This window comes from Elaeis guineensis, chromosome 1 (assembly GCF_000442705.2).
Source record: "Elaeis guineensis isolate ETL-2024a chromosome 1, EG11, whole genome shotgun sequence".
Taxonomy (NCBI): domain Eukaryota; kingdom Viridiplantae; phylum Streptophyta; class Magnoliopsida; order Arecales; family Arecaceae; genus Elaeis; species Elaeis guineensis.
In genome coordinates, this window is record NC_025993.2 from 85,821,299 (window position 1) to 85,847,667 (window position 26,369).

A 26,369-nucleotide genomic window follows, 5' to 3' on the forward strand; every position below is an offset into this window, starting at 1 on the left:
TTTGCTATGCAAAATCAACTGGATTGATTGTAAGTCTGTTAAAATAGTCAATTGGATTGACTGTGAATTCAATTAAAATAATCATAATATAATCAAGAAGATTATAGTAAAATTTTCAAGCAAAAAGACTTAAAAAGTGGATGTAGGTGCTATATTTAGCATCAAACTACTATAAATTAATAATTATATTTGTATTGCTCGTTCTTGCTCGTTTTATGTATTGATTTATCACTTATTTTATCATGCATATTTGTTGCTTCTACTATACATTTATTTAGTTTACTTTAATTATGTACATATTTATTATAAGATTGTAAAATTATTTAAAAAATCTAATTCATCACCCTCCTCTTGCGTTGTCATCTCTAGGCAATAATTAGTATCAAAGCTTGGTGCTCAGCTCGATTTAATCTAATGATCAAGAGTCAAAGATTAAATGACAATCCTTATAAAATCTTTTTGATGAAGCTCACTCACTTGTAAATATCTTTTTTATAGATTTGATTATATTTGTTAAAAGACTAAAATAAAAATTTTTATTCAAGTACAACACTATGATTTGTGAAATATTATAGTGCATGGCCTACACATATCCACTAAAATTATCAATAGAGTTCAAATTCCTAAACATGAAAATGAAAGAAATAATAAACAAAAAAAATTAGCTCAATTGAATGCAAATCAATCAATGTACTTTATTATGCTCTAGATGAAAATCAATTTAATAGAATTTATACATGTTCTTTTGCTAAAAAAATTTGAGATATATTGAAAATAATTTATGAAGGTGTTATGAGATGAAAGAATCAAAAATAATATACACACACATAAGTATGAAATTTTTAAAATAAAATCATATGAATCTATTTTGATATATTTTTAAGATTTATAAATATTATTAATGATCTAAATTTATTGAACAAATTTTATACTAATGTTGATCTTGTGAGAAAGATTCTTAGATTTTTGCCTAGATCTTGAAAAACAAAAGTGACAATAATTCAAGAGATAAAAGATTTAAATTAACTATCTTTAAAGGAGCTCTTTGGTTTCCTCATGACTCACAAGCAAAACATAATGAGTCGAAAAGAAGAGGATAGCAATGAAAGAAAAAAATATTGGTATTTAAGTCCTCAAATCAAAAAAATAATTAATATAAAAATTGAAGAATCCGATGATGAAGATAAAGACTTATCATTAATCATCAAAATATTTAAAAACTTTCTGAAGATGAAGAAGAAGAAGCAAGAAAGGAAAAAAGAGATCAAAAAAAATAAAGCTTCAACTAAGAGGGAGCCCCGCAAGAAAAGAAGAAGAAGAATAAGACCTAAAACGATAATGAAGATTCAAGCATTAAGGAAGAAAAGATAAACAAATTATATTTTATGACACAAGAAGATAAGATATGTCTTGAAAATCAATCTAAAATTATTTTTGAAGAATTATAAGATGTATTTTGTGAATTGATAAATGATTTGAAAAAGCTACAAGATAAAAATAAAGAGCTTAAGAGAAAATCAGATTCTTATTGAAGAAAAGAAAAGATTTTGAAATGAAAAGAATGATTTGATAAAAGAAAGCATTAAGCTAAAAGAGGAAGTTAATAAATTAAAATCTATAGTTGATAAATTTACTTTGAGTTTAAAAAACTACAAATGATTTTGAATGATCAAACAGTTATTTTCAATAAAGCTGAACTTGAATTTAATTTTTTAAAAAAATAGAAGAAGAACATATTTATTAAAGCTTTTCTGAAAATTATTCAATAACTTATTTTCAATGCAATAGATTAGGCCATAAATTTATAATTGTAATATCAAGAAAATAGGCAAAATCATAATTAAGAGTGTTTGGATTCCAAAACAAACAGTGTCTACTAACTCCAAAGAACCTAAGAAAGTTTGGATATCAAAATTATAAAAATAATTATTTTATAGATATGTCTAACATCCCATATATCAAAGAAGAGATGGTACTTGGATAGTGGATGCTTGAGGTGCATAATAGAAGATGAATCTCAATTCATCACCTTTGAAGCTAAAGATGAAAAAATGATAATATTTGGTGATAATGATAAGGGAAAAGTGATTAAAATTGATAAAATTAGAATGATCTCTTCTACATTGATTGAAAATATTATGCTTGTAGATAATTTGAAACAAAATCCAACTTAAATTGAAATAAAATAGATTCTTAAAAATAAACAAATTTATAAACAAGTTCGCTAAAACTGAAAATACTTAATGCTCTTACATATTGCAATGGATTAATTTTGATAAATCTCTTTATGATATTTTGTATATTCATTATACTTAATATTTTGATACATGTTCTAATGTTATAATACTTGTTGAAACTTATCGATATTTTTTTTTTGTCAGATTTTAACTTTATTTTTATAAAATTTCTAACATTTTTTGAAACAAATATGCTCTTATGCTTTAAAATATGCATTTCCATATTTTGCTACTTTATTATATCATGACTTAATATATAATAAAGGATGAGATAAATAGTAAGGAGAAGAAAGAATTAATATATATATGTGTGTGTGTGTGTGGTACATATTAGGAAGAGCATTAATTGTAAAGATAAAGGAAGAGTAATTGAAAATTTTATAGATATGAAGCATTAGAATAAAAAATTAAATTTAAAATTTATTCTAATATACTTTATAAAATTTGAAGCTTGCTATTTACTTTATACATCATGTGCTTCAATAGTTACTATTAATTTTTATAATTTTATCTTAATCAAATTTCAAAACTCATACTTGTTGCTCTCATCACTAATATGATTGATTTTGAAAAACTTTTGAAGAAATGAGCAAATAAATTTTTCAAAAAAAGTAAGAGTAATAAAATAATTTTTGGTTAGTATCTTTAGATTATGTAAAAGCATAATCTTTTGAAAAAAAATTTATATTTGAATTCAAAATATTTTATTACATTTAATAATTTAGATTTGATCTTTAATGTCATGTGCTCTCATGTATTAATATTTTAGCAAAAAGGGGAAGGATAACTTTTGAATCTGATTTTGCATGCTTTTATTCTTAAGCTTTTGAGATTAATTATCTTATAAAATTTTGAGTGGAATAAAATTAATTTTTTTGAATCTTTTGAAAAAAGGAGGAGATACTATGTTTTGAATAATTTTTAATAAAATTTATTTTTTGAACTGAAAGTAATATGATTTATTTACTTTGAAATATTGTAGTACTCTAATTTTAGTTCTTCATACTTGTATACCTCAATTCCAAAATATTTAAAAATTTAATTGATACAATCTTGATTTTGATGATTTTGAAAATGAAGCTTTTTGAAACTTTTTGATATTATCAAAATTGAGAAAGGATAAGTTGAGTATATGCTTGAGCTAATCTGAATATTTTATAACTTTCATGAAATATATTTTTAATGCATCTACTTATTTACTTCATGATAATCATGTGTAAATTGGCACAAATCTTAGAATCATACCATGCTTTATTTTGCATATATTTAAAATTTTGTCATTATAAGAAAAGGAGAAGATTATTAACTCAAGAATTGATTTTGATGAGTATAAAATATTTGACTATGATACTAATAATTATGTGCTCTTGGAGAAGTTAATTTATTTCATAGGACACATAATGAGCTTGAACATTTAAAGAAGCATGAAGAAGCTTAAAAGAATAAATTCTAAAGCTAGAGAAATAATTGACAAGTTTTGGAAGCAAAAGAGGATGATGGGATAAAGGTGCATCATAAAAAACTAAGAGAAAGAGATTTAGAGTTAATTCCTAGATCAAAAGAGTCGACTTTGGTATGCTTTTTTCAAGTGGCATAGATTTGGAGTCGATCCTTACTTGACTACAAGTCAACTCTTTTAGAAAAGATAGAATGTAAATATTTCAATATCAATCTTCAAGCTGACTCTTACTCAACTACAAAGCCTCCTTTATCTCGAATCGACTCAACTACGGTTGATAGCAATAATAGTTAGTTCTATAAAAATTTAGATTTATTTTAAATAATTTTTAATGACTAGTTTTTGATCTTCAATGGCTAGTTTGATTTTTTTAAAATATTTAAAGACTTCCAAACATAATCAAGAACTAAGAGAGTGGATCCAAGATGGAAGAAAAGAGAAAAACTCATATTTTTGATGATAGTATTGAATATTCTTGAACTAATCAAAGAGAGAGAAATTAAGTGTAACTGATTTAATGAGCTTTCAAGAGAACATTATTTACAATCATTGAAAAGCCTCTCAATTATTGAAGAAAAGAAGTCAAAGCTTCCACAAGCATTCATCGTCGACTTCAACCGAACTTCAATAAGTTTTATTCTTTTTATACTCTTGCTTATTCCTTATAATTTTCATTGTATATTTTATTTCTTTGCAAATTTTTTGGGATAGAAAATTATGGGATAGATTTGTCCAAGTTCACAATTGAACATTGTGTTGACTAAATCTAGAGGTGATTTAATTGGAAAGATTTTGATTAATTTTTTATGTAAAATCAACTAGATTGATTATAAGTCTATTAAAATAATTGATTGGATTGATTGTGAGTCTAATTAAAATAATCATACTATATTCAAGAGGATTACGGTGGAATTCTTAAATAAAGAGAATTGAAAAGTGAACATAGGTACTGAATTTGGCATCAAACCATTATAAATTATTATAGTTGTATTGCTCATTCTTGTTCTTATCTTGTGTATTGATTTATCACTTATGCATATTTGTTACTTTCACCATGCACTTACTTAGTTTACTTTAATTGCACACATACTTATTATAAGATTGTAAAAGTTTTTAAAAAATTCAATTCATCCTTCTCTTGGGTTGCTATCTCTAGGCAACACACTCTCTCTCTTCTTCTTCCCAAATTGAACTAGGGATCTCCTTGTGGCTTTCTAAGGAAGACCTGATGGGAGAAGAAGGGGTGGCGTCGGTAGTGATGTGGTTAGACCGACTGATGGTGGTGGCACAGTCAGAGTGCTGGCGATGGTGGCGGTTCAACCGTGCATAGGAGAGTTGAGGGAAAGAAGTGAAAAGGGATATTGCCCCATGCTGCCTTGGTGGTGGCACCCATGGCCAAAATGAAAAATAAGGGGAAGAGACTTACCGCAGGTGGCAGCAATGGGTCATAATTGGTGGTGAAGGATTCTAGTGGCAAAAAGGATGACAAATCAAGGATAAAAATATATCATAGGGAGAAGAAGGAGAGGGTTTTGGGTGGCACAGTATTCAACTATGGTAGCTGGTGGTTGTCGGAGGTGAAGAAAGAGGGAAAGGGAGGTGGTTTGGCTTTGATGATCGTTTGATTATAGGGGTCAGAAGGGTTTAAAAAGAAAGAACTCAGAAGAGATGAGCTTGGCCTAATGGTGGATAAGACCGACTATTCGTCAGGTGCAACTATCCCCAATAGCCGATGGCCATTGCATATCGGCTTGTGATGCCCACTGCAGCCATTCACATAGCTTTATCCCTTCCTATGTCAAAGGATCGGATAGGACATCACACTTCCCCTATTCTGATCTTTTTTTTTTTTTGAATTTTTAAGCTGAAGACAATAAGTCTTGATGACTTCAACCCAAAATGGGTCAAATGGGTTAGGCTTCACATCTACCCTCTGAAGTTTAACTATAGCAACATGTTTATAAAGGTGCACTCCCAACTACAAAAGCTTAATTGAGTTACTCCTAGTTACCCCTTTCCTCAAAAATGAAGATATGGTGGTACTTTGAAGAAAAAGGAGGAAGAAAATAATGGGCTCTTTTGAACAAAAGAGGAGTAAAATAGAAAAGACTTTATCAAAAAAGAAATAAAAAGACATATGTGTGTGTGCGTGTGTGTGTTTGAATGAGAAGGAAAGATACATATTTATAAAGAGCTTTTATGGCTAGTTTAGTCAATCAATCAAAGGTAGTGACGATTCAGTCCAATAGTAGCTACTATGTATATATCCAATGGTAAAAATTTCAATGAACAAAGGCTTAAAACGGTTAGTTTCAAATAGATAAAACTAGGAAGTTAGGATGTTTTGAAACACCTAAAATGATAATATCCAATAATCCTAACATATTTTCAATACTTTCCTAATATGGCAAGGGTATGAGAAAGTTATAGTCGGGATATTATAGATCTAAACCATATTTGGATGGACAAGCTTAGGATCAAAGAGATGATGGGGCTATGCTTGTTTAACCAAATTCGTTTAGTGTGATACGGCCAAACTTGTAAACCTATTATCCACATAACTTGTCCTAAGCAAAGCAAATTCTAGCAAGTTTGATATTTTTACAACTATGTATCTATTTAGATGCTCATAAATGCTCTAGAGAATTATTTGTCTCGTAGGAAGATGTCTTACTCCTACACTCAAATAGATGATATTTATCAAAAGCATATTACAGTTAACACTCTTCCCCAATTAAGGTCTATGGATCTATTGAGAGTATTAAGACTAATCTTATAATCCTCATAGTAGCACTATGGTACATCATACTAAAAGACTCTGTACCAATCATCTCATATGATAGCAGATAGGAAATAAGTGATAGTGTTTCCTAAGATGTTGTGTGATTTCATTCTTGTTGTTAAACCTCCTTCGTGGGATCTCCAATCACAGAGGTTGGCATCTATCATATCATCTTTGTAATTGGCATCCGACCCATTCTCCTTGATGTCTTACTCACTAGCTCTTTGGTTGATGGCTTGGTCAAGGGACTTGTTAGATTTTTTTGGATCTCATAAAGTCCATGGATATAATACCATTGTCAATTAGTTGTCTTATAATATTATGTCTCCAGCTAATGTGTCTATTTTTTGAATTATAAATTTTACTTTTAGCTTGAGCTATGGCAACCAACAACTACAATGTAAAGATATAAATGTCATTGGTTATTTATATAGAACATCTACCAATAAATGTCTTCACCACTTGGCTTCAAAATATAGCCTTCTATAAGGCAATAAATTTAGATTTTATAGTAGGCCTCGTAATAATAGCCTACTTGAATGATTTTCGAAAAACTGCATCACCTACTGAAGTAAACAAATAGCCACTTATTGACTTCAATTCATAAAGATATTGTGAAACCCAATTAGCATTTGCATATCCTTCTAGTATAGCTGGAAATTCATAATATGTCAATTCATAATGCATGGTTCTTCTAAGATATTTTAGTACTTTAGATAGTACATCTAATAATCACTGCTAGAATTATGTGTATATGTCCGAAGTCTATCTATGATACATGTAATATCAGAACAAGTAGAATTGATTAAAGACTTCAAACTACCAATGATCTATGCGTATTCAATTTGTGATACACTATCATCAAGATTTTTTATTAATGGATCTTAGTATTGTGAGGAGAAGATATCGGTTTATAGTCAAAATGATCAAATTTTCTATGTATTTCCTCAAGATAATATGATTGTGATAAAAATGATGTAATAATTTTTTCTCATGATCCTTATTCCAATAATTATATTAGCTTTGATAAAAGGAGATGGGCACTAAATATTATTAAAAAAAATAAAAATAAATACTAATTAAGTGGAAAGGAATGAAAAATGAGACTTCTTATTATTAGTGAATTGATTACATTCTCTGTCATGCATTATATATATAGTTTTAAAATTTAACTAAAATATCAAATAGATAAAATAGAGCAGCAACCAACTTTAACAGAATAACAACTTCAGAACAATCTAATATCTTTATCTAATTATCCAACTTTAACAATATAACATCTTCATACTTATCCATCTAGAACTATCCAACAAAAATATCTAATTAATAATTAAGGTTATCTTTTTAACAAGCTTCTCCTATATTTTTCATGTCAAAGTCTGGTTCAAGAAATTTCTTCATATTAATTACAATAATAGTGTCGGTACCAAAGATCAATAAGTCCTCAACATATAGGTTGGTAATAACACTAATATTATCAACAAATTTACTATATATATATTTATCAGCATTATTCATCACAAATCCATTAGAAAGCATAATATTATTAAATTTTTTATATCATTATTTAAGAGCTTGTTTTAAGCTATACGAGGATTTAACTTATTTATCCACTTTATGCTCTTGTCTAAGGATTATACATCCCTCTTGTTGTTCCATGTAAATTTTATCTTCAAGTTTATTTTTAAGAAATGCAATTTTAGCATATATTTGATACACCAAGTTTGTTAATAGATGCAAGGATTAATTATATAAAAAATCCTGAACTATTTGGAAGTTTTTATTTTCATTCTAAACTTCAATTTAATGTAATTTGGTTATCCAACTTTTGAATTCATTCAATTCTGATCCTAGCAATGGATTTTATCTAGCTAATGTGATGGAATTATCATGTAATGTCACATTCTACATCATCCTCTTCTGCCATATAAGCAGGTCATGTGACATTACATGACAATTCCATCACACCAATCAAATAGAATTTACAATCAAGATTCGAAATTTAAAAGTCGGGTGATATGATTATACTAAATTAAAGTTTAGGAAGAAATTAAAAACCTCCAAATAGTTCAAGACTTTTTGCATAATTAATCTTAAACACATAGCAAATGAAATCCTAATAGATGTAATTTCAGAAATTGGTAAGTGTCAAAATAATTAGTATTTTTCTTTTGTTTATAACCTTTAGTAACCAAGCATGCCTTGTATTTATCAATAAAGCCATACAATCTTAATTCCTTTTTAAAGTTCCACTCACACCTTATTAGTTTTGTTTTATAAGGTAAATCAACTAGTTCCCACATATGGCTAGACATCATATATTCAATTTCATTATTAATAGCTTCTTTCCAAAATAGTGCATCAATAGAAGTTGTAGCTTCTTGGAACGTTAAAAGGTTAATCAATCACATGCTAAACCTAGAAAGCATCACCAAAATTAGTCTCCTTTCTAGCCCTTTACTTTTTAGTTCTAATTTAGCCATTCCAATTTCATTAGAAGCATGAGAAGGTTTATGTGATATGCAAGCACTTCTTGCTTTCATAGAAAATATATTTTTAAAGAATTCAGTATTTTTAGCTTCAATAATAGCATTCACATCTAACAAATCACTTTTAATAATAAGAAATTTACATACGATACTATTATAAATATAACTAGTAAACATATAATCATAAGTTGTAGAACTAATTTCTTTTAGGCTCCATTATCATTACTTTCACCAAATACCCCACATTTTTAAGTATTTTAAGTTAGGAGAATAACCATGCCGAAGTTAACGAGGAGTTTTACCTATTTTATTATGAGAAACTTTGTTTTGTATATGGCAAACTAATATATTGGCTTCCTCCCACATGTTGGTAGGTGACTCTGAACTTGCAAATATAGCATTTATCATTTCTTTAAGAGTTCTATGTTTTTTTTCTGGTACACTATTTAATTTCAGTAAGTATAAGATGGAGTTATTTCATGGATTATTCTATTTTATTCACAAAATTAAATAAAAGGATTTGATTCATATTCTCCTAACCAATCCTTTACAACTAGTTTGTTTAATCGGTTAAAAGTAGTGACTATTTAATAAAAATGTAGCAATCATTTAAAAATTCAATTATAAAATTTTCAATAGACAAAGGCATGAAATGATTAGTTTCAAATAGATAAAAACAAAAAGATTGGGGTATTTTGAAATACTCAAACTGATTGTATCCAATATTGCATCGTTGGAACCTTGCTGTTGCTATAGTCATTATCCCCACATCCACCACATCCTTAATACTCTGTCAAAACCACTATCACCTCCATGGTCTTCACTTCATTGCCTTGACCACCATCACCATATTTATTTTTAAAAATATTGATTATATCAAGCATGCTTATGTTTTTTTTTTAAAAAAAAAAATATATCATCTTTATATAATTATCTTCTATTTTAAAGATATAACATACAAAAATTGAAAGTGATATAAAATAGCATCTTTGTTTATTTTTTCCTTTATTTCTTGAAACCTTCGTAAGTATATTGTTGACCTATCTAGATGTATCTATAGTCCATACCTAAAAAAATTGTTTCCTTTATATAATTATCTTCTGTTTTACAAAAATATTTTGAAGCATATGATATGTTCATAAGAAAATTTATTGGATCTATTGGTCATGGTTGATATAATCAAAAATTTACCTTGAATTGCATTAATCCCATAAGTTGTACCACTTCTCTTGCACCCTGAGGTAGGAGAATTCTTCTTATGCATAAAAGGGGACCCTAGAATTAAGGATGGCAATAAAATCCAAACCCGTAGGTACCCGACCTAACTTAATTGGGTCGGGTATTCAACATGTGGACTGGGTTTGAGCCAAGTTTGGGTAAAAGTCGAATGCTCAACTTTGGATTCAGACTTGGACTGGATACTTATGCATCCAACTTGAACTCAGCCCAGACTATTTTAGTATTTTAATATATATATTATATTATATATATTTTATCAATTATTACCTATTAGTTACTAAATCCTAACTTATTCATTCATTCCCCTCTTTCTCCCTTTTTTTTTTTATTTCCTTTAGCCGCCACTCCATCTATTAGTATAGCTTTAGAGTCGATAGAAATGAAAAAAAAAATACTCAATATGATTCAATTGAATTCAGACCGGATAAATCTAAATTATCTGATATTCGATTGAGATGGGTTCGGACAAAAAAAACTTAGGTTTGATAGTGTTTGGGTTGGGTTTAGATAATTTATTTGGTATCTGGATTTGGGTTTGGATAGTTAGAAACCTATCCCGAATCCGACCCGATGCCATCCCCATCTAGAATTACTCTCTTATATTCACTCTTCCCTATCTTTTCCTTTTAATCCTTTCCTAAAACAAAAATAAATATAAAATAAAAGGAAACTAATTATCTTCTTGACAAAGGGCGAAAATTATCGTAGAAGGATATTCATAGAAACAAATGGGTTGTATTTTGCATCACTTCTGGTTTTCAATTTTTATGAAAATTTAAATTTTTTTCTTTTGAAAACTGAATCCAAAATTTGCTCAATGGTCACTTAGGTTGTGTTTGAAGATGACAATATGAGAATAATGGTGGTGCTAGTGGAGACGGTGACGATAGTGGTTGATAATTAGTGCTCAGTTGCTTGGGATCAGCTCAACTTATAATCAATCTGCTTTAGCTCGACTCTGGTAAATTCTAAGTCGAGTTAAGCTTCGCTACTATGTCTGAACCAGGCCAGTATTCAAACTTGGCTCATTTATGAACCTAGCTACGAAACGTGTTTGAGCTCAGCTTGAGTTCAGCCAAGCTCAAACATGCCAACAGCAAATCGAGCCCGAGCTGCTCCTGAGCAATTCACATAAATAATTTTGATTTTTAAATATTTAAAGGAATAAAATTTGGAAAATTTCAAGAAACTGAAAACAAAACGGGATTATCAGGTATTGCTTCCATCTTGATCTATATGTTTTCAGAAACAAATACTGAAAATAGCAAATGGGTGGTGACGTGAAACAGCGTGATCATCGGACAAGTGGGTGTATTTTAACTGCAGGTATCAAAATGGTGCAAGTCTCTTCGCGGAGACCTGGATTGGGAGTCTTGGTCATGGCGCCACGTGCATGACATAAAAAACTTCATAGATTAGCCTCACAAGAGAAGATTCCAAGCCTTTTATATTATATGTTAGTAAAGTAATAATGCTTAGCATATCAAAGGCATGTGATTATTTGGAGAACTAAAACAAAATAAAACAGATGTCATCTTATCAATCTTGAGATGATGTATGACTCGTCGATGGAAACGGGAGGGGAAGAATTCAACCCAGAATAGTTATGAGAGAGAGAGGCTTTATTTTCAATGAAAACATGACCATACCTTTTTAATTATATATATATATATATATATATATATATATATATATATATATATATATATATATATATATATATATATATATATATAAAATCAGTGACAAAAAAAAGATCTGCCCCAAAATATATCCTCTTTAGACGGTATATATACAATTCTTGATATATATTTTGAACTTAATGCAAACGATGTGCATTAAAGCAGAAAAAGATATTGCATCAACAAAAAAAAAAAGAAAAAGATATTTCCATCAGAAAAGAAAAAGAAATAAAAAAGATGCTCAAAAGACCATGGAAAAGTCGATCCATGTTTATCCACCAGCTTTCCGACCACGGACCACCACTCTAAAGTAATTAAATAACTTACTCCAGTCCCCAGGGTCAACATCATTAATGACAGCATCTTGTAAGCCAGCCAATCAGCCTGGCCCTACCTTTGCTTTTCTATGCCCTTTGGTGCATAAATCTAGTGAAAGGATTAGGTCATAGGATGACCAGTGATGGTCCATATCTTGCAAGAATCAATTATTGGATTAAAACTCCCAAAAACTGAACTATCAAAAATCAACCACTCATTCTAGCACAAAAAAATAAAAACCAACCACTCATTTGAATATTTTGTTCAGACCGCATGTGAATAGATGCCAACACCTCTGTCCGCTCATACCTAGACTACATCCACTATTTTGGAATTGCACCGCCTAGTTTTCATATGAACAGAGTTTTAATGTTTAGGGAACCTGTTAGTTTCATGATAGTCTTGGACATGTAGAGAGCTCAAAGAATTGGAAATAAGATTAGCATTTCTTCATATTAGATTAATGTTTTCTTTTTCTTTTTCTTGAGGTCTAGTTTTAGATTATTGCTGCGGTGTATGCCATACATCTTCCCCATTTGGGCATCTCCAATAATCCCATGAACACACAACACTTTGCTAGAGTTCCAACCATCAAATGAGCTCCCCTGAACTCATCCACAATTCTAGCCCACTGCTGAATAAAGCATGGCAACACACTTCCAACTCCCAGGGAGGCATCATTATGGATGGACTATCATGGGCAATGCTAACAACTCTAACTTCCAGCATGAATTGAAAATATATTAACAGCAGATTTTTTTCCCCCCTTGACCCTTCTGCTCTACTTGAAATAAAACCAATGTCGAGACAATCAGTAGATGAGAAAGGGTGAATTAAGTATTCCAATTGGATGTTGCTGATTCTCCAAACATATGCGAATCAGCTGCAATGCCTTTTACGAAACAAAGCAAATTAACTACCTCCCACCCACGGAATGTAAGAATGAAGCATTCTAATGGGCACGATTAGAATCAGGTATAGCATTATGGAAGGGGCTCCTGTGAATCTCCCAGTCGGGACAAGTGAAGGTAAGCATCAGTTCCTGCAAAAGCAACAAATAACGAATGAGAATCTCAGCACAAGCATCAGGAAGCAATCGGAACTTAGTGGAATAAGAGTTTTGTATTTCAAATGGTAAGCAATTAGCATATAGATGCACATATAAAATTAGATGAACTACATGTGTCAGATGGATAATTGGATCAAGAAAGAAATATAAAAAATTTAGAGGTATTTTATTCACATCTGTTATAGGTCCATATCTAAAGGAAAAGAACAAAGAGAAAACCACCATGTTCCCACACTGCGGAGAGAGGGGGGGGGGGGGAGAGAGACTAAATCAGCCTTCTTCTAATCTCAAATAAATATTGAACCTGCATTTTGATTCCTAAAGATTCTGGAATCCAATGCCAAACACCATAAAATTCCAAAAGGAAATAGAGCACATAAGAAACAAGGGAAAGAAACCTTGCTGCACAAAAGAACAAGTTATGCCTGCATAAATTACTGTGGTTTAAGCATTTGCCTAATAAATCAATTAGCATATCCAATAAGCATGCTTACTGTAAAACAAACTGGACCACCCATTTAATTTTTGCCTTTAGTAAGGGCTTCTACAAATAAAAGAAAAATAATAGTGGATCCAGTACAAATGAATATTAAATTGAGGTATGACTCGTCATCCATGGTCTAGTTAATCTAAAAACTAGAATGATGTTTTAGATAACAAGCCCGCAGCATTTCAACACCATTATCTGAGCATATGACAACAACCTTTACCTTGACATAGAACAGAAACAAGTGTAATGGAATAATGATAAAATTTGAGAATCACAAGAAACTCAGCTACTACCTTTTGAGTTCCAAAACAGCCATGAATGCTCTCACCAAAACACTAAAGGAATGGACGAAGAGTAATGGCAAGGAAGAAAATGCTAATGATGCCATTGAACTCTTGAACGTCCACCACAAATGTAAACAACAAACAAGGAAAGCATATTGGAGATTTTAAACATCTAAGAATATGATGTTATGACCTGTGGTGGTGATTATAATAGAGGAGAAACCTTCACTAAGTTAGAAACAGTGGAAGTCATTATTAGATAAATAAAAGCTTTCTTCTTGCTTTCTTTTTATTCTTTTCCAATTTTTTGGTAATTATTCATATTTTTCCTTGAATGGGCAAGACAAGCTAAATTAAGTGTCAACACTAAAAATGATCCAAAGCAACATTAAATGAGAGCCCACAGAAGCAAGAGACAATATTTTATATAAAAAAGCTCAGGCCAAAACAATTAGAGTATTTAATTTCCATAGGCCAAAAAATTAGAACATTCATTGATTATCAGATACTGGCTGGGAATGGACCATGACAATCCAATGAGTTGTATCTTGTCTAAACATCCTACTTCTCAAGAACAGGCCTGTGAGTTTTGTAAGTACAGTACTGAAACTCAGGATAAGGGATCTGCAAGAATCAATGAGGCGGTATAGATTCTGAAGCAAACATATAGGCCAATAAATACGGGCATTGAAAGGAAATTGAAAAAAACTTCAAGATGAAGGCTAATTTGGTCAAAGGATTATAAGAAAGATTAGCATTTGTTCACCAAGATGATCCATAAAGATGTTGATTATGTGGTTTGGTTGAAAATGAGATGAGAATTTACAAAGATAGCTATTTGGAATTTAAAAGTAAGGGGCTTCAATTGGATTAAGAAAAAGGAATTTTTGCTCGAGAATTTGATACCATTCTAGGAATGGATGGTACAGATGTTATAGGCTCAAGAGGTTGCTTTAGGGAAGGATGCTTTGAGGCATTTTGTCATTTATGCCATCAAAATGTCTTTTTAGTGTGGCATTTTTTTCTCACTAATTAGTGCACTTTAAAATTATAATAAACAACTCAGGTTTATAAAACCAAGATATAGATCAGGATTTTCACACACTAGTTGAGCCCAAGAAAAAAATATTATTGAAGATTGTGCTAATGTGATATCAAATTGTGTCTATATTATACATGAATGTGTATGTACATGTGTATATGTCAAACTGTGGTGCAGTGTATGCTTACAATTGACTTGTTTGGTTTGACTGTAAACAAGAAAGCCAGCATTTATTTTTTAGTTCATAACACAAGACAAATCTAGACATTGAGAGAGTAGTTATGATGATAAGTTTCCCTTGTATATCAGACCATTCCAGCTAGGGTAGCATTGAGTACAGAAAACAGACTTGGAGTAACACCTAGTTCAGTTTGTAATAATCATGAGTTTTGTGGAAGGCTATACCACCTTGAACTGTCCGGTTCAAGATGTACCAAGCTGTACCAGAGCAGACTAGTATGATTCTACCCCTGTCCGAGGAACTGTCAAGAGAGGAGGGAAAGGGAGAGGGAGAGGGAGAGAGGGGGTGGCTGAGAGACACACACAGAGAGAGAGATGAACTAGGGCTCATGCCATGCTAGGGCTTACCGAAATAGGGAGAGGGAGAAGGAAAGGGAGAGAGGGAGAGAGTGAGGGAGGGGGGAGAGACAGAGGGAGGAAAGGAGGGGAAGACAGAGGGAGAGGGAGGGGGACAGAGAAAAGGAGGGAGGGGGAAGAGACAAGGAGAGAAAACCCTAGCCTTAACCCTAGGAAAATGGAGGATGGGAAGAGAAGGTGAGAAAGAAGGACAAGGAGAGGGGGGAGAGGGAGAAAGATAGAGAGGCATACCTAGGTTCAGCCATGATTGAGGGCATCAAAGTCATCATCAGGGTCGATCAAGAGGAGTGTTGCTGTAGTGGAGCCTTTTGTCACGTACCGTGGAGCTTCTAAGCTCTAACAACGTCAAAACCTTCGATGAAGTTACACATAGGAGGGAGCTCGAGGGTTATTTAAGGGACCAAACCATCCCGACTGCCAAACCATCTCAGTTCTTGATCAGTTTGGCTAGGTACAGCCCAAACTGCCGAGATGATTCCGCTAACCTTGTAAGTAACACCGAGTTCATTAGGCAAAATTATGAATTTTACCTATTTAATGGAATTACTGTATGGCTCAAAGAAGGAAAACTGAAGATTCAAAGTACAGCAACAAAATGGCTGAGCTAAGTAAATGGAACAAGGAGCAAGTGCATGAGAATAGGACCAAGGCTATTTAGAGCTGAAGCAAGGGTACCCCAAAACTCGGTTTGTATATTGTTGGCCCCCTTGGCTATCCAATATATAGAGCTATAAATCCCTAGATATCAGCTGATTGGGTATCAACATACTGGCTGATATTTTCCAATCACCTTTTTTTTCTTATTTCCTTCATTGGATTTTTTTTTTTTTTTTTATATCCTTCATTTTCTGAAAACAGTTATTTATTTTAGATTTACATATTGGCCAAAATTTTGATATCTTGATTCTACTGTCTCCCGAAATCTCAAAAAATCTCAGACCTTTCCAAATTTTCCACCTTCCAATCTCAGATGAGATAATTTGGCTCTTCATTACCCAGCGAGATGACCGAGATCTCAGCTTTTAAACAACTTGAGAAGGACTAATTAGTATGATTGTTTATTTAGTGTCATTTGGTGTCCCAGAGCTCAGTGGTCATTCTTTTTACAAGCAAAAAAAGTTATTCCAGTTTAGGTTGATAAGGACTAATTAGCATGATTGTGTATTTAGTGTCATTTTGTGTACCAGAACACCACACATCATATGCTGCAAGAAAGAATTAAGCAGAGTGACAGTTTTTCCATGATTGTTTTTAAGCAAAAACAGTTATTCTGCTTTCGATTAAGAAAGACTAGTTAGCATGACTGTTTAATTAGTGTCATTTGGTGTACCAGAACAAGACATGTCATGTGGTACACAAAAGAATTAAGAAGAATTAACCGAGATCTCAGCTTTTAAAAAGTTTGAGGTGAAAACATAGGAAGATTAAACATTTGGTGTACCCAGCAAGATGATGGAGATCTCATGGTCATTTTTTCATAAGCAAAAACTCTTATTCTGCTTTAGGTTGAGGAGGACTAATTACCATGATTGTTTATTTAGTGTCATTTGGTGTACCAGAACGAGACACATCATATGGTACACAGGAATTTGAGGTTTACTGGCCATCCAAGTGAGCACAAACTACTAACCAACATTTCAGTTGATGCACAAACATGCAGATATTAGAACAGTGACGATGGAATCAAACAACCAGTGGAAAAGCAGAATTGACGTGCAATAACCTCAGATGGATGGGTTACACGAACAGGAGACTACAACCAGCTATCGTTAATTAACCTTCAAAGTCTGGAAATCCTAATAAAACCATGCTTTAGCACATACGCAAAGCAAAAGGAGCACAATGTCCCTTACATTATCAGGATAACCATAAATGTTTCTATATATAATTAACATTAAAAAAATCTAATAGGAAATTCTAAATTCCAAAACATAGTGATCTTCTGTGTTTCTTGAACTTTGTTAATCTCTATCCTGCTTGGCACTTAATAATAAAAAGGCCTGATTTGGAAATCCTTGAAAACCCCATCTTGAGGGCATTAGTCAAACAAATGGAACACGAAGTCTATCTTCACAATAAGAAGAATTGTGATCATATTGACACAGAAAAAACCAGAACCATCACAGTCAACTCCATACTTTCTCATTCAAGTTCACTCCACTCCAATTTTAGCTTTCAGTCTCTTTCTCACCTCATCAACTAAAAGCATACCCACAACATGTCCTCACCTCGAATACCATCATTTGATCATCTAACTCAAGTACAAAAATAAAAGAGCTTAGGAAAAACTTAGTACTTACCTGAGAGAACTAGAAATTCATTAATGCCATTGCAACAATAGAAATTACATTAAATAAATAATAGCAGATATTAGAAAAGTTATGAGACACTTGGGATAACTATTCAACACACATTCATCATTATTTTACCATGAAGAAGTCCTTCTGCCCATGCAAGGATAACCAATTACAAGAGGTAAGCTAGTCAGAGTCTGCAATTGCATCTAAGGTTTCTTTGCATCTGTGCATGTGTTGATTGGCTCCATGTCTTTTCTTTAACATGCTATTCCCATGTTTAAGGATCTCTCTAGCTCAGTGGATAAGTAAATCTTTTAAATAATTACTACAATTAAATTTGAAGGCAACATTTTAGAAAAATATATCTATCTATCATGCATTGAAATCAAACCAAAATGTCTTAGTCATAACATATTGATAGCTTTGCATGTTTTAATACTATATTCATAATGTTTTATATCCGCTGCCCATGCAACACCTTAAGTTACTAAAGGTAGATTTATGCTGAATCACAAACGACAAAAGAAAATTGAGAGAACCATAGGAACTGAAAACAACAGAAAGAAAGTTCTCATCAAGCATTCAATATGAAAAGACAAGCATTCAATCTAAAATGATAATAGACGCACCATATCCTTCCATGGAAATAATTTGGAGATCACCTCCAAAATATCGGGCATAAAGACGACTGATTGGAAGTCCATAACCATATCCAGCCATAGTTAACCCATCATGTACCCCACCATAATTTTCATCCAGTGGGTTTTTAGCAGTACTATAAAGATAAGTAAAAATCTTTGGAAGGCCACTTCTTGGAATGCCACCCCCTTCATCTGATATCTGTGAAGAAAATTAATCTATGAGAACCCAAGACTTATAAGCATGACTGCATAATGCTCGGATAATCAATTGGTCTAAGCTGCACAAAATTGATGACTATGTTTTATAATAAAGAACATCAGAAGTTGGCATTAAGTAGCACACAAATATTCCATGTGGTAAGACTTAGCTGCAAGAATGGACATGTTTTAGGTGAAGTATGGAGATTGGTTAAAAAGTAATAGTATTAAAATAAGGGTTGTTCATTCAAGTACAGGTCAGCAATCAAAAAAAAAAAGAAAAAAAGAAAAATTTAAACCAAACATTAATGGTACAAACACTTGGAGATATCTACCATTACTTGGAAAAGGAGAAGAGCTGAAAAGAGGTTAAGTACTTTTTGGGAATCAATACAACATACAACATGGTGAACAAGAATTTTAGTAGATCTTTTGCATGCTCAATGAGCAGTATCCATTTTTACATGCCTTCTAATGCACTAGATAGTAAAAAGAGAATATCAAGATAAGGTTTTAAATCCCATGGGACATAGGCGTCATGGTTTCTCCATGAAACCAGATGCCTCACTGTCCCATCCCGTCTCGACAGCAGTCCCGGTCATGCATCCTGATGGATATCCTCTATCTTTCTCCCCTTCTCTTTCCTTTCTTTCTTTCTTTTTTTTTCTTTTTCTTTTTTCTTCCTTCTTTTCTTTCTTTTCCTCTACCTTTCTTTTTTTTCCTTTCCTTTTTTCTTTCTTTTTCTTCTCCCTTCCTTTCCTTTCCTTCTTTCTTGTTTCTTCTTCTCTCCCTGCATAGATGGGTTTCAGTGTCATGAGCCCATCCCGATCCCGTTTTCTCACAGAAACGGGATGGGACAATTAGGACGCCCCCCATCCTACTAGGACATAAGACTTTGTATTAGGGGATCAATTCTAAGGATATTAGATAAAACATGTTTCTCATTAAACACGAACATTGAAGACAAAATATTAGTGAAGACTACTTCAGTCATGAAATTAGACAACAACAAGAAGTATGTGAAGGTACAGTCCGCCAGTACTGCCTTCTGTGTGTGTACAGTTCATTATGAGAAATGGACAATAGAAGTATAGATAAACTATGTTAGGAATTCAAAATAAAGAATAATTAAAGTTAGTTCATATTTCAGCTTTTTAATGCATTAGATTTGCAAAGAGATAGAACTAAAAGTATAGATAAACTATGTTAAGAATTGAAAGAAAGAATAATTAAAGTTAGTTTGCATTTCAGCTTTTTGATGCATTAGATTTGCAAAGGTAAAGAACTCTAACCAAACAAATAACATGAAAGAAAGATACAAATACTAGCATATTTAAACGTATAGGTGAGTATGTTACTTAAAACAGGGAAAAATACCTCATAGTTTGAACAAAATTTGAGCATCTAAAGCTGTGCCATCAATCTCGTGATTATCAGGCTTGATTAGGTAGACAAGGCAAGAACTAGAGGTACAAGCAATTTCTAGAGGCATACCTTTATTGTGACATCCTCTATTCCATCAGCAACTATAATTCTGATAGGAGGGACATCTTTGTCAGAATCCATAAATCGTTCTTGAACTGCACGTAACGAGTTTTTGACCAACTCAAACACCATGAGATGTAAATGTGGTGTAACATATCTGCATTTTAAGTGAAAAAAATTAGAAATCCAAATAGTTTAATGCATTTCATGCCTATCAAATGCTCACATAATGCAGAAAATTCATTAGACAAAAAAATCAACTCGGTCATTTTACAATGGTTGAAAGTCAATTGCGTTCTTATGCACAGATATCAATTTGATTCAGAAATTGTTCATTGACATAATTAAACTTCTGTTTGCCACTTTAAACAGAAAACAAGAATTATGCATGACAAAAGACATACAGTTTCTACATTCATCCCCCTCTCAAAACACATACATGGATGCTAAGGAAATGCCGAAATGATCTCTTAGCCATTCCAAATTCACATATTCCAAATATTTGGTACAGCAAATTTATCAAAAGCAGAAAAGAATGGCACGTACTAAACCCTAAATGACTTGACTGAACTGTGACATTCTGAGTACGCTAGCATAGCTCCCAAAGAGATAACAATAGGTAAGAACACAATCATTATGGTTATTTGATAATATACAAACAATACTTACGGAAAGGTGAAACTTGGATCCCCATAAATGTTAACTTCAGGAGCACTCCCATATTCCCGTAAACACATACTGCGGGCATCCTCACTAGCAGTTTGGGCCACCAGCATTGGAGACATTCTAGTGTTTATTAGACCAATACATCCAGGTGCTGGGTCACGATCATGCAAACCCACATGCTGCCCTGAATTTTCACAAAGATCAGGGTTTTCCTTAGTAAAGTACTGGCATATGTTTCCTATTGATGTTTACAGAGCATGTCGTCAAATTTCTCCTAAGATTTCATCAGGGTGAGAACTAGTCAATACGACTAAAATGAAATACCAAAAACACCTACACATATAAAAGGAAACAGAAGCAAAATTATACTGACCTATAAGCATACGTATACCAATTCTCGACATGTAAAAACGGTCGAGAAATTCATGAATTTCTTCCAGGTCTGTGGGCACAGCCTTGGGGTTCAAATCTTTCTTCAGCTGTTGCACGCCTAGAGCCATTGCTGGTACCACGTTATTATGCCTCACTTTTATCATCTTGATCATTTCAGTGAAAGCCAACTCATCACTTGTGTCCTTGATTTCTGGAAAGGATCGAAGATCACGAAAAGAATCCAGATACCAATTTCTCACCTTAAAAAAGTCAAGAAACTAATTAGTTTCCAAAAGACATGTTTCTAAGCAAAACACATGCAATAAAAAACCACATATTTTACTTAAAAAAATAGCAGTACCATATTCAGCATATTATCCAATAGCTGGAAAACTATAATAATATCTGAGATTATGAAAATATAACTCATGCAGAAGATAGCATGCTTTAAAAACCTACGAGGGTTCAATGGACCAATGGAGAAAGTAACATGAGACACGACCATATGGGAAACATACATTTATCAGCAAATTCAACACTAACTATAGTAGCAATCAAAACATGCCTATAAAGTAGTGCTATTTTAGGTTTAACTCTCCACACTTTAACAATCAAAATTACATGTTACAAGTGAGGCTAAAGGATACAGCTCAAACACAAATGTGGTGAAGTTAAGGCATTATTTTGATGCATCAACAACCAAAGCAAAACTCCATAATTGATCCCAAAAGCCACAAGACACCGGATACTACACCAGAAACGCACCATTTTCACAAAATACAAAATAAAATCACTGATACAAGCAGTAGCTGACAGCACCAATAAGATACAAAGCACACCAAAGAAAGAAAAACTGAAAGGAGTTGAATGTAAACACTTCGACAGCCTAAACGAGCACGGAATGTTCTTAGACATCACATAGACAGAACAACAATATAATTTTGCAGAGTCAACATAAATCCGCACCAAAGCCATCGGAACATAAATGCAAAGATTTCGTCCAGCAACAAGACAGAGGACAGAAGGAATATCCTATGAACTATTTATATTATCTAATCCTTATAAATTCGTACGGCTCTTCACTAACCATAGTTTATATTTCAGGTATCTATAGCCCCCCACCCCCATCAAAAAAGAAAAAAAAAAAAAAAACGAAAATTAGAACAATCATACACAGAAAGCTTTATGAATCAAAACATCTCCAAAACAAAAGGCGAATTTGGAGGTCACAAATCCAAACAAAAAAAAAACATACATGAAAAATCCACATAAATTGGTGCAAAAACAATAGATCATTCTAAAATTCAACAACCTTCCCAGATTTTTTTTTTAATAAAAAAAGGCAACATCCAGGCTTTCATCCGAAACCAAAATCTTCAACCACTTTCTACACCAATATCTTCCCCCACCCCCCTCCCCCCACCTCCAAAAAAAAAAAAAAAAAAGGAAAGAAAGAAAATCCACCCAAAAACAGAAAAAAAATATCAATCACCGAGATGAAACATATCATATACCTTCAAGACGGCGGGCTTCTCGGACAACCCAAAGGGGAGGCTCTCCAACTCAATGGCCCTCCTCGCAATCCTTATTGGGAGCTCCTTGTGGAGGAACTGGGCCGAGATGAGGAGGTTCTTCTCGGTCGGCCGGGCCCCGAACTCCATCATATACCTCAAACTGACTCCCGTCTGCTTCATCGCGCCCCATCGCTGCACTTCCTCCGCCAACGACTTCGAGAACGACTCCGCTGCCTTCTTCACCGCCATGACGATCTCCCCTCCTCCGCAAAAGAAGAAGACGACGATGACGAAGACGATTCACGGCGGAGGCATCGACAGCCCTCTTGAAGGCGGGTTGAGAGCGAAGAGCCGGGAAGGGGTTGGGGGGAAGCAGGGAACGAGTTACGATTGCAACGAGAGAAATGGATGGAAATGAATGATATTGCGAGGGAGAGGTCCTTTGGGATAATTTTGCTTAGTTACTTTAGGTTTTATCCTTTTTACTATTTTAAATCTTTACTTTAACGATGGTTAGCTCTGATTACCGAGGGGATTACAGTGCGATTACGGGATGCATTGCGAAGTGGATTAGGATGGAAAATTCTTGATGCCTTAATTTGGTCATCCTTTTACCATTTTTCTCTCTACGTTGTAACGGGCGTTAACTAAAGTAGGGTTTGGTAACCGGGAGGTGAGGTTAAGAGGCAAGTGGTGGAGCATCACGCCTGCGAGTGCAGTTATGGTGGGGCCCACTGGGAGACCGACGACACGCCGGGAAGGACTAGAGTCGGCGGTTTCCCGGGTAGGGAAACAGGGTGGGATTAGGTGTGTTGCAGGGAGGACCAAATGGAAATTGCCAAAAAGGTTAAAGTGCTAAGAAGCACGTGAGATGCATGTGGAGGGCATGAGACGGCTTGGACGGCCTCCTGACTTGGTTAATGAATTCTCCGTTGTTCATGGCTTGCGGTTTCCGTAGTTACAGAGAAAAAAAAAAAACAGACAAAAAAATATGATAAATACCAAAATTGAGATATCTGTATCTTAATTTTTTCGAGACTTGTATAAAAAAATATAAAAAATTAGAAATAAATTTTAATTCTATTTTTAACTTAAAAGTAACTCTTCAAATAAATTTTATATAAAAATATCCATCCATTCCAAACATAAGTCAATTATCCATTTTAGTTAAAATTATCCTTATATCCTTTAAAATACTACAGTATTATATTATCATAGTGTAATATTCCTTTACAATAAAATAGTACTACATTATATTAGTGTAGTATGCCTTTATAATAATGCAATGTTGCTTTATTATATTATATTAATATAATATTCTTTTACAATAAGATAGTATTATATTATATTAGTATAATATTTTTTATAATAATACAGTATTACTTTATTGTATTATATTAGTATAATATTTTTTATAATAAAATAATATTATATTATCATAATATAATATTTTTTTATTATAGTATTACTTTACAATAATGCAGTGTTGCTTTATAATAGTATAATATAACTTTATAATAGTATAGTATTACTTCATAATAGTGTGGTGCTATTTTTATTATAGTACAGTTATTTTATAATAATATAATATTATTTTATAATAGTATAGTATTGCTTTATAACTGTAAGAATAATTGGATCATTTCACTCTATTTAGATAGTTGCTTTTAAGTTATGTTCCAAATGTGAAGAATTTTTTACTTGAAACTCAAGTGGATAGCGACTTTTAAGTGACAACTAAATTAGATATTTTTTATTAATTTTTTTAAAAAATAAAGTTTACAAATTATTTTTAAAAATTAATTTTAAAAATTATTATTATAAAAATTTTAAAAAAATTCAAAAAATATTAATCAAAATATAATAAAAAAATATTATATAAATATATATAATATATAAATATATATATATATTTATGAAAAAATTGTTATTATAAAAATTTAATAATTTTGAAGCATTACCTAAATCTCTCATGTGGAGTTTAACTGCGACGTTAGTCCTCACCCAATTTGCATGAGGATGCAAGATACGGCCATTCAAATATTTAATGATGTGCACTGAATGAGCCAAAATGTAGAATAGAAGATGAATGCACTTTTGCTTTAATTTAATGCTCTTCTCCCTCTTTCTCTCTCCATGCCGTAAGAAGTAAATCGGAGATGTATTCATTGTATTAAATGCTATGAAAGTGTTTAGGCCAAAGATAAGTATAACCTGGTGCCAGAAAAGTCAAACATAATCAAATAGTGGAGAAGGACAGGTGTAGTCAATCATTCATTCACGCAAAAGGATTCGTACAACCGTTGATGATTAATTCATCCAAGGAGCCACGTCACCCTTTTTTTTTTTTCCTTAAGAAAGTATGTATTTTTTGAATAGAAACGCTCCAAGTAATTGACTAATAGATCAATCATGCAAGTTCCACCTGACAAGGATTTGTGAAAGGGTTTTCAAAGAGGTTGGAGCTATACTTATTGCATGTGATGCAAATGCTGAAGTATTAGTTGTGGGCTCTTGCCAATTCAATCATTGCACAATTCTCACATCAATGTTCATTGCACCTTTATTATCAAACAAAAAAAAAAAAAAAAAAGGTTGATTGCACCTAGGGGTGTCTTCATCACATACTATCCAAATTTTGAGCAAACAAGGTTTGCAAGAAGAGATAACTCTCTCACCGTTTTCTCTGGTCTTCATCCATGTTTATAGTGTATTCACAATCTCAAACGTCAGCTGCGAAGCTTGAAGTTTGATGCATCATTGAAAGAGTGCCATGTGTGTGTATTAAGAAGAACAGATAAGGTGGTCCTTTTGATGCGTGGATGATGCCGAAGCATTTGGTCCGGAACTTAGAATGCGTTCCACGTTGAAGGATGAGGGAAGAAGGAAAAAAGATTTCAAGGATATACAGAATGCATCACTTGTCGGTACATGTGACCGATCACAATTACTTATTCTTGTAGACATGCATCAAGTTACGTGCTTGATGAATGGAGTTTATAAAATGAGTGGTTATAATTGATGGCGTGCGCGGTCATATGGTCCATACCGTGCAGGAAATAATTTCTCAGAGATCAAATGAAGAAAATTGTGTGGCTAGCATCCAAGTAGGATCCACTTAGGTCACGCGCTTGCTACTTGGGTTGAAGGGGAAAACAGTGTGTGGTTAGCACCCAAGCAGAATCCACATGGGTCCCATATTTGCTTCATATAAAATCTCTCTCCCTCTCTCTCTCGGAATGAAAGGTGGTAGGAAAAAAAGGTTATACGCCAGAGGAGATTTCCTTTGAGCTTCAAGTTGTTACATGATCAACAACCAGATTGGGGAATCTTTTGGTATGCTGGTTCATGGGTTAGGCAATCCTGTGCATCTATTGATGCCAGAGAAACATTCCAGTGTAGTTATAATTTAATGGTTCGGCTTACATCACCTGTCAAACGTACCCCGTTAGGAGAGCATCATATTCCATAATTATTCTTTGCCGCCACCATCAAAGGGCAGTCTAAT

General features: G+C 32.8%; 1 protein-coding gene across 1 annotated transcript; it reads right to left on the reverse strand.

Annotated features, from left to right (window-relative positions):
• Positions 1-12,926: 12,926 nt before the first annotated feature.
• LOC105061503 (pyruvate dehydrogenase (acetyl-transferring) kinase, mitochondrial) lies at positions 12,927-23,272 on the reverse strand. Its single transcript, XM_010945564.2, has 6 exons — positions 22,862-23,272; positions 21,349-21,607; positions 20,979-21,159; positions 20,319-20,466; positions 18,615-18,825; positions 12,927-13,248 (listed from the first exon to the last, which is right to left on the reverse strand). The coding sequence occupies exons 1-6, from the start codon at positions 23,108-23,110 to the stop codon at positions 13,190-13,192; spliced, it is 1,107 nt and encodes a 368-aa protein (XP_010943866.1). The 5' UTR covers positions 23,111-23,272; the 3' UTR covers positions 12,927-13,189.
• Between the last annotated feature and the right edge of the window lie 3,097 nt (positions 23,273-26,369).

Excerpts from the sequence above, each read along its gene's own strand:
- LOC105061503 (XM_010945564.2), bottom strand. The coding sequence starts at position 23,110 with ATGGCGGTGAAGAAGGCAGCGGAGTCGTTCTCGAAGTCGTTGGCGGAG. Across the intron at positions 20,467-20,978 it reads GATCCAAGTTTCACCTTTCC|ATATGTTACACCACATTTAC; the intron begins GTAAGTATTGTT and ends CTTAAAATGCAG. Across the intron at positions 18,826-20,318 it reads TAGAGGATGTCACAATAAAG|ATATCAGATGAAGGGGGTGG; the intron begins GTATGCCTCTAG and ends TTTTCTTCACAG.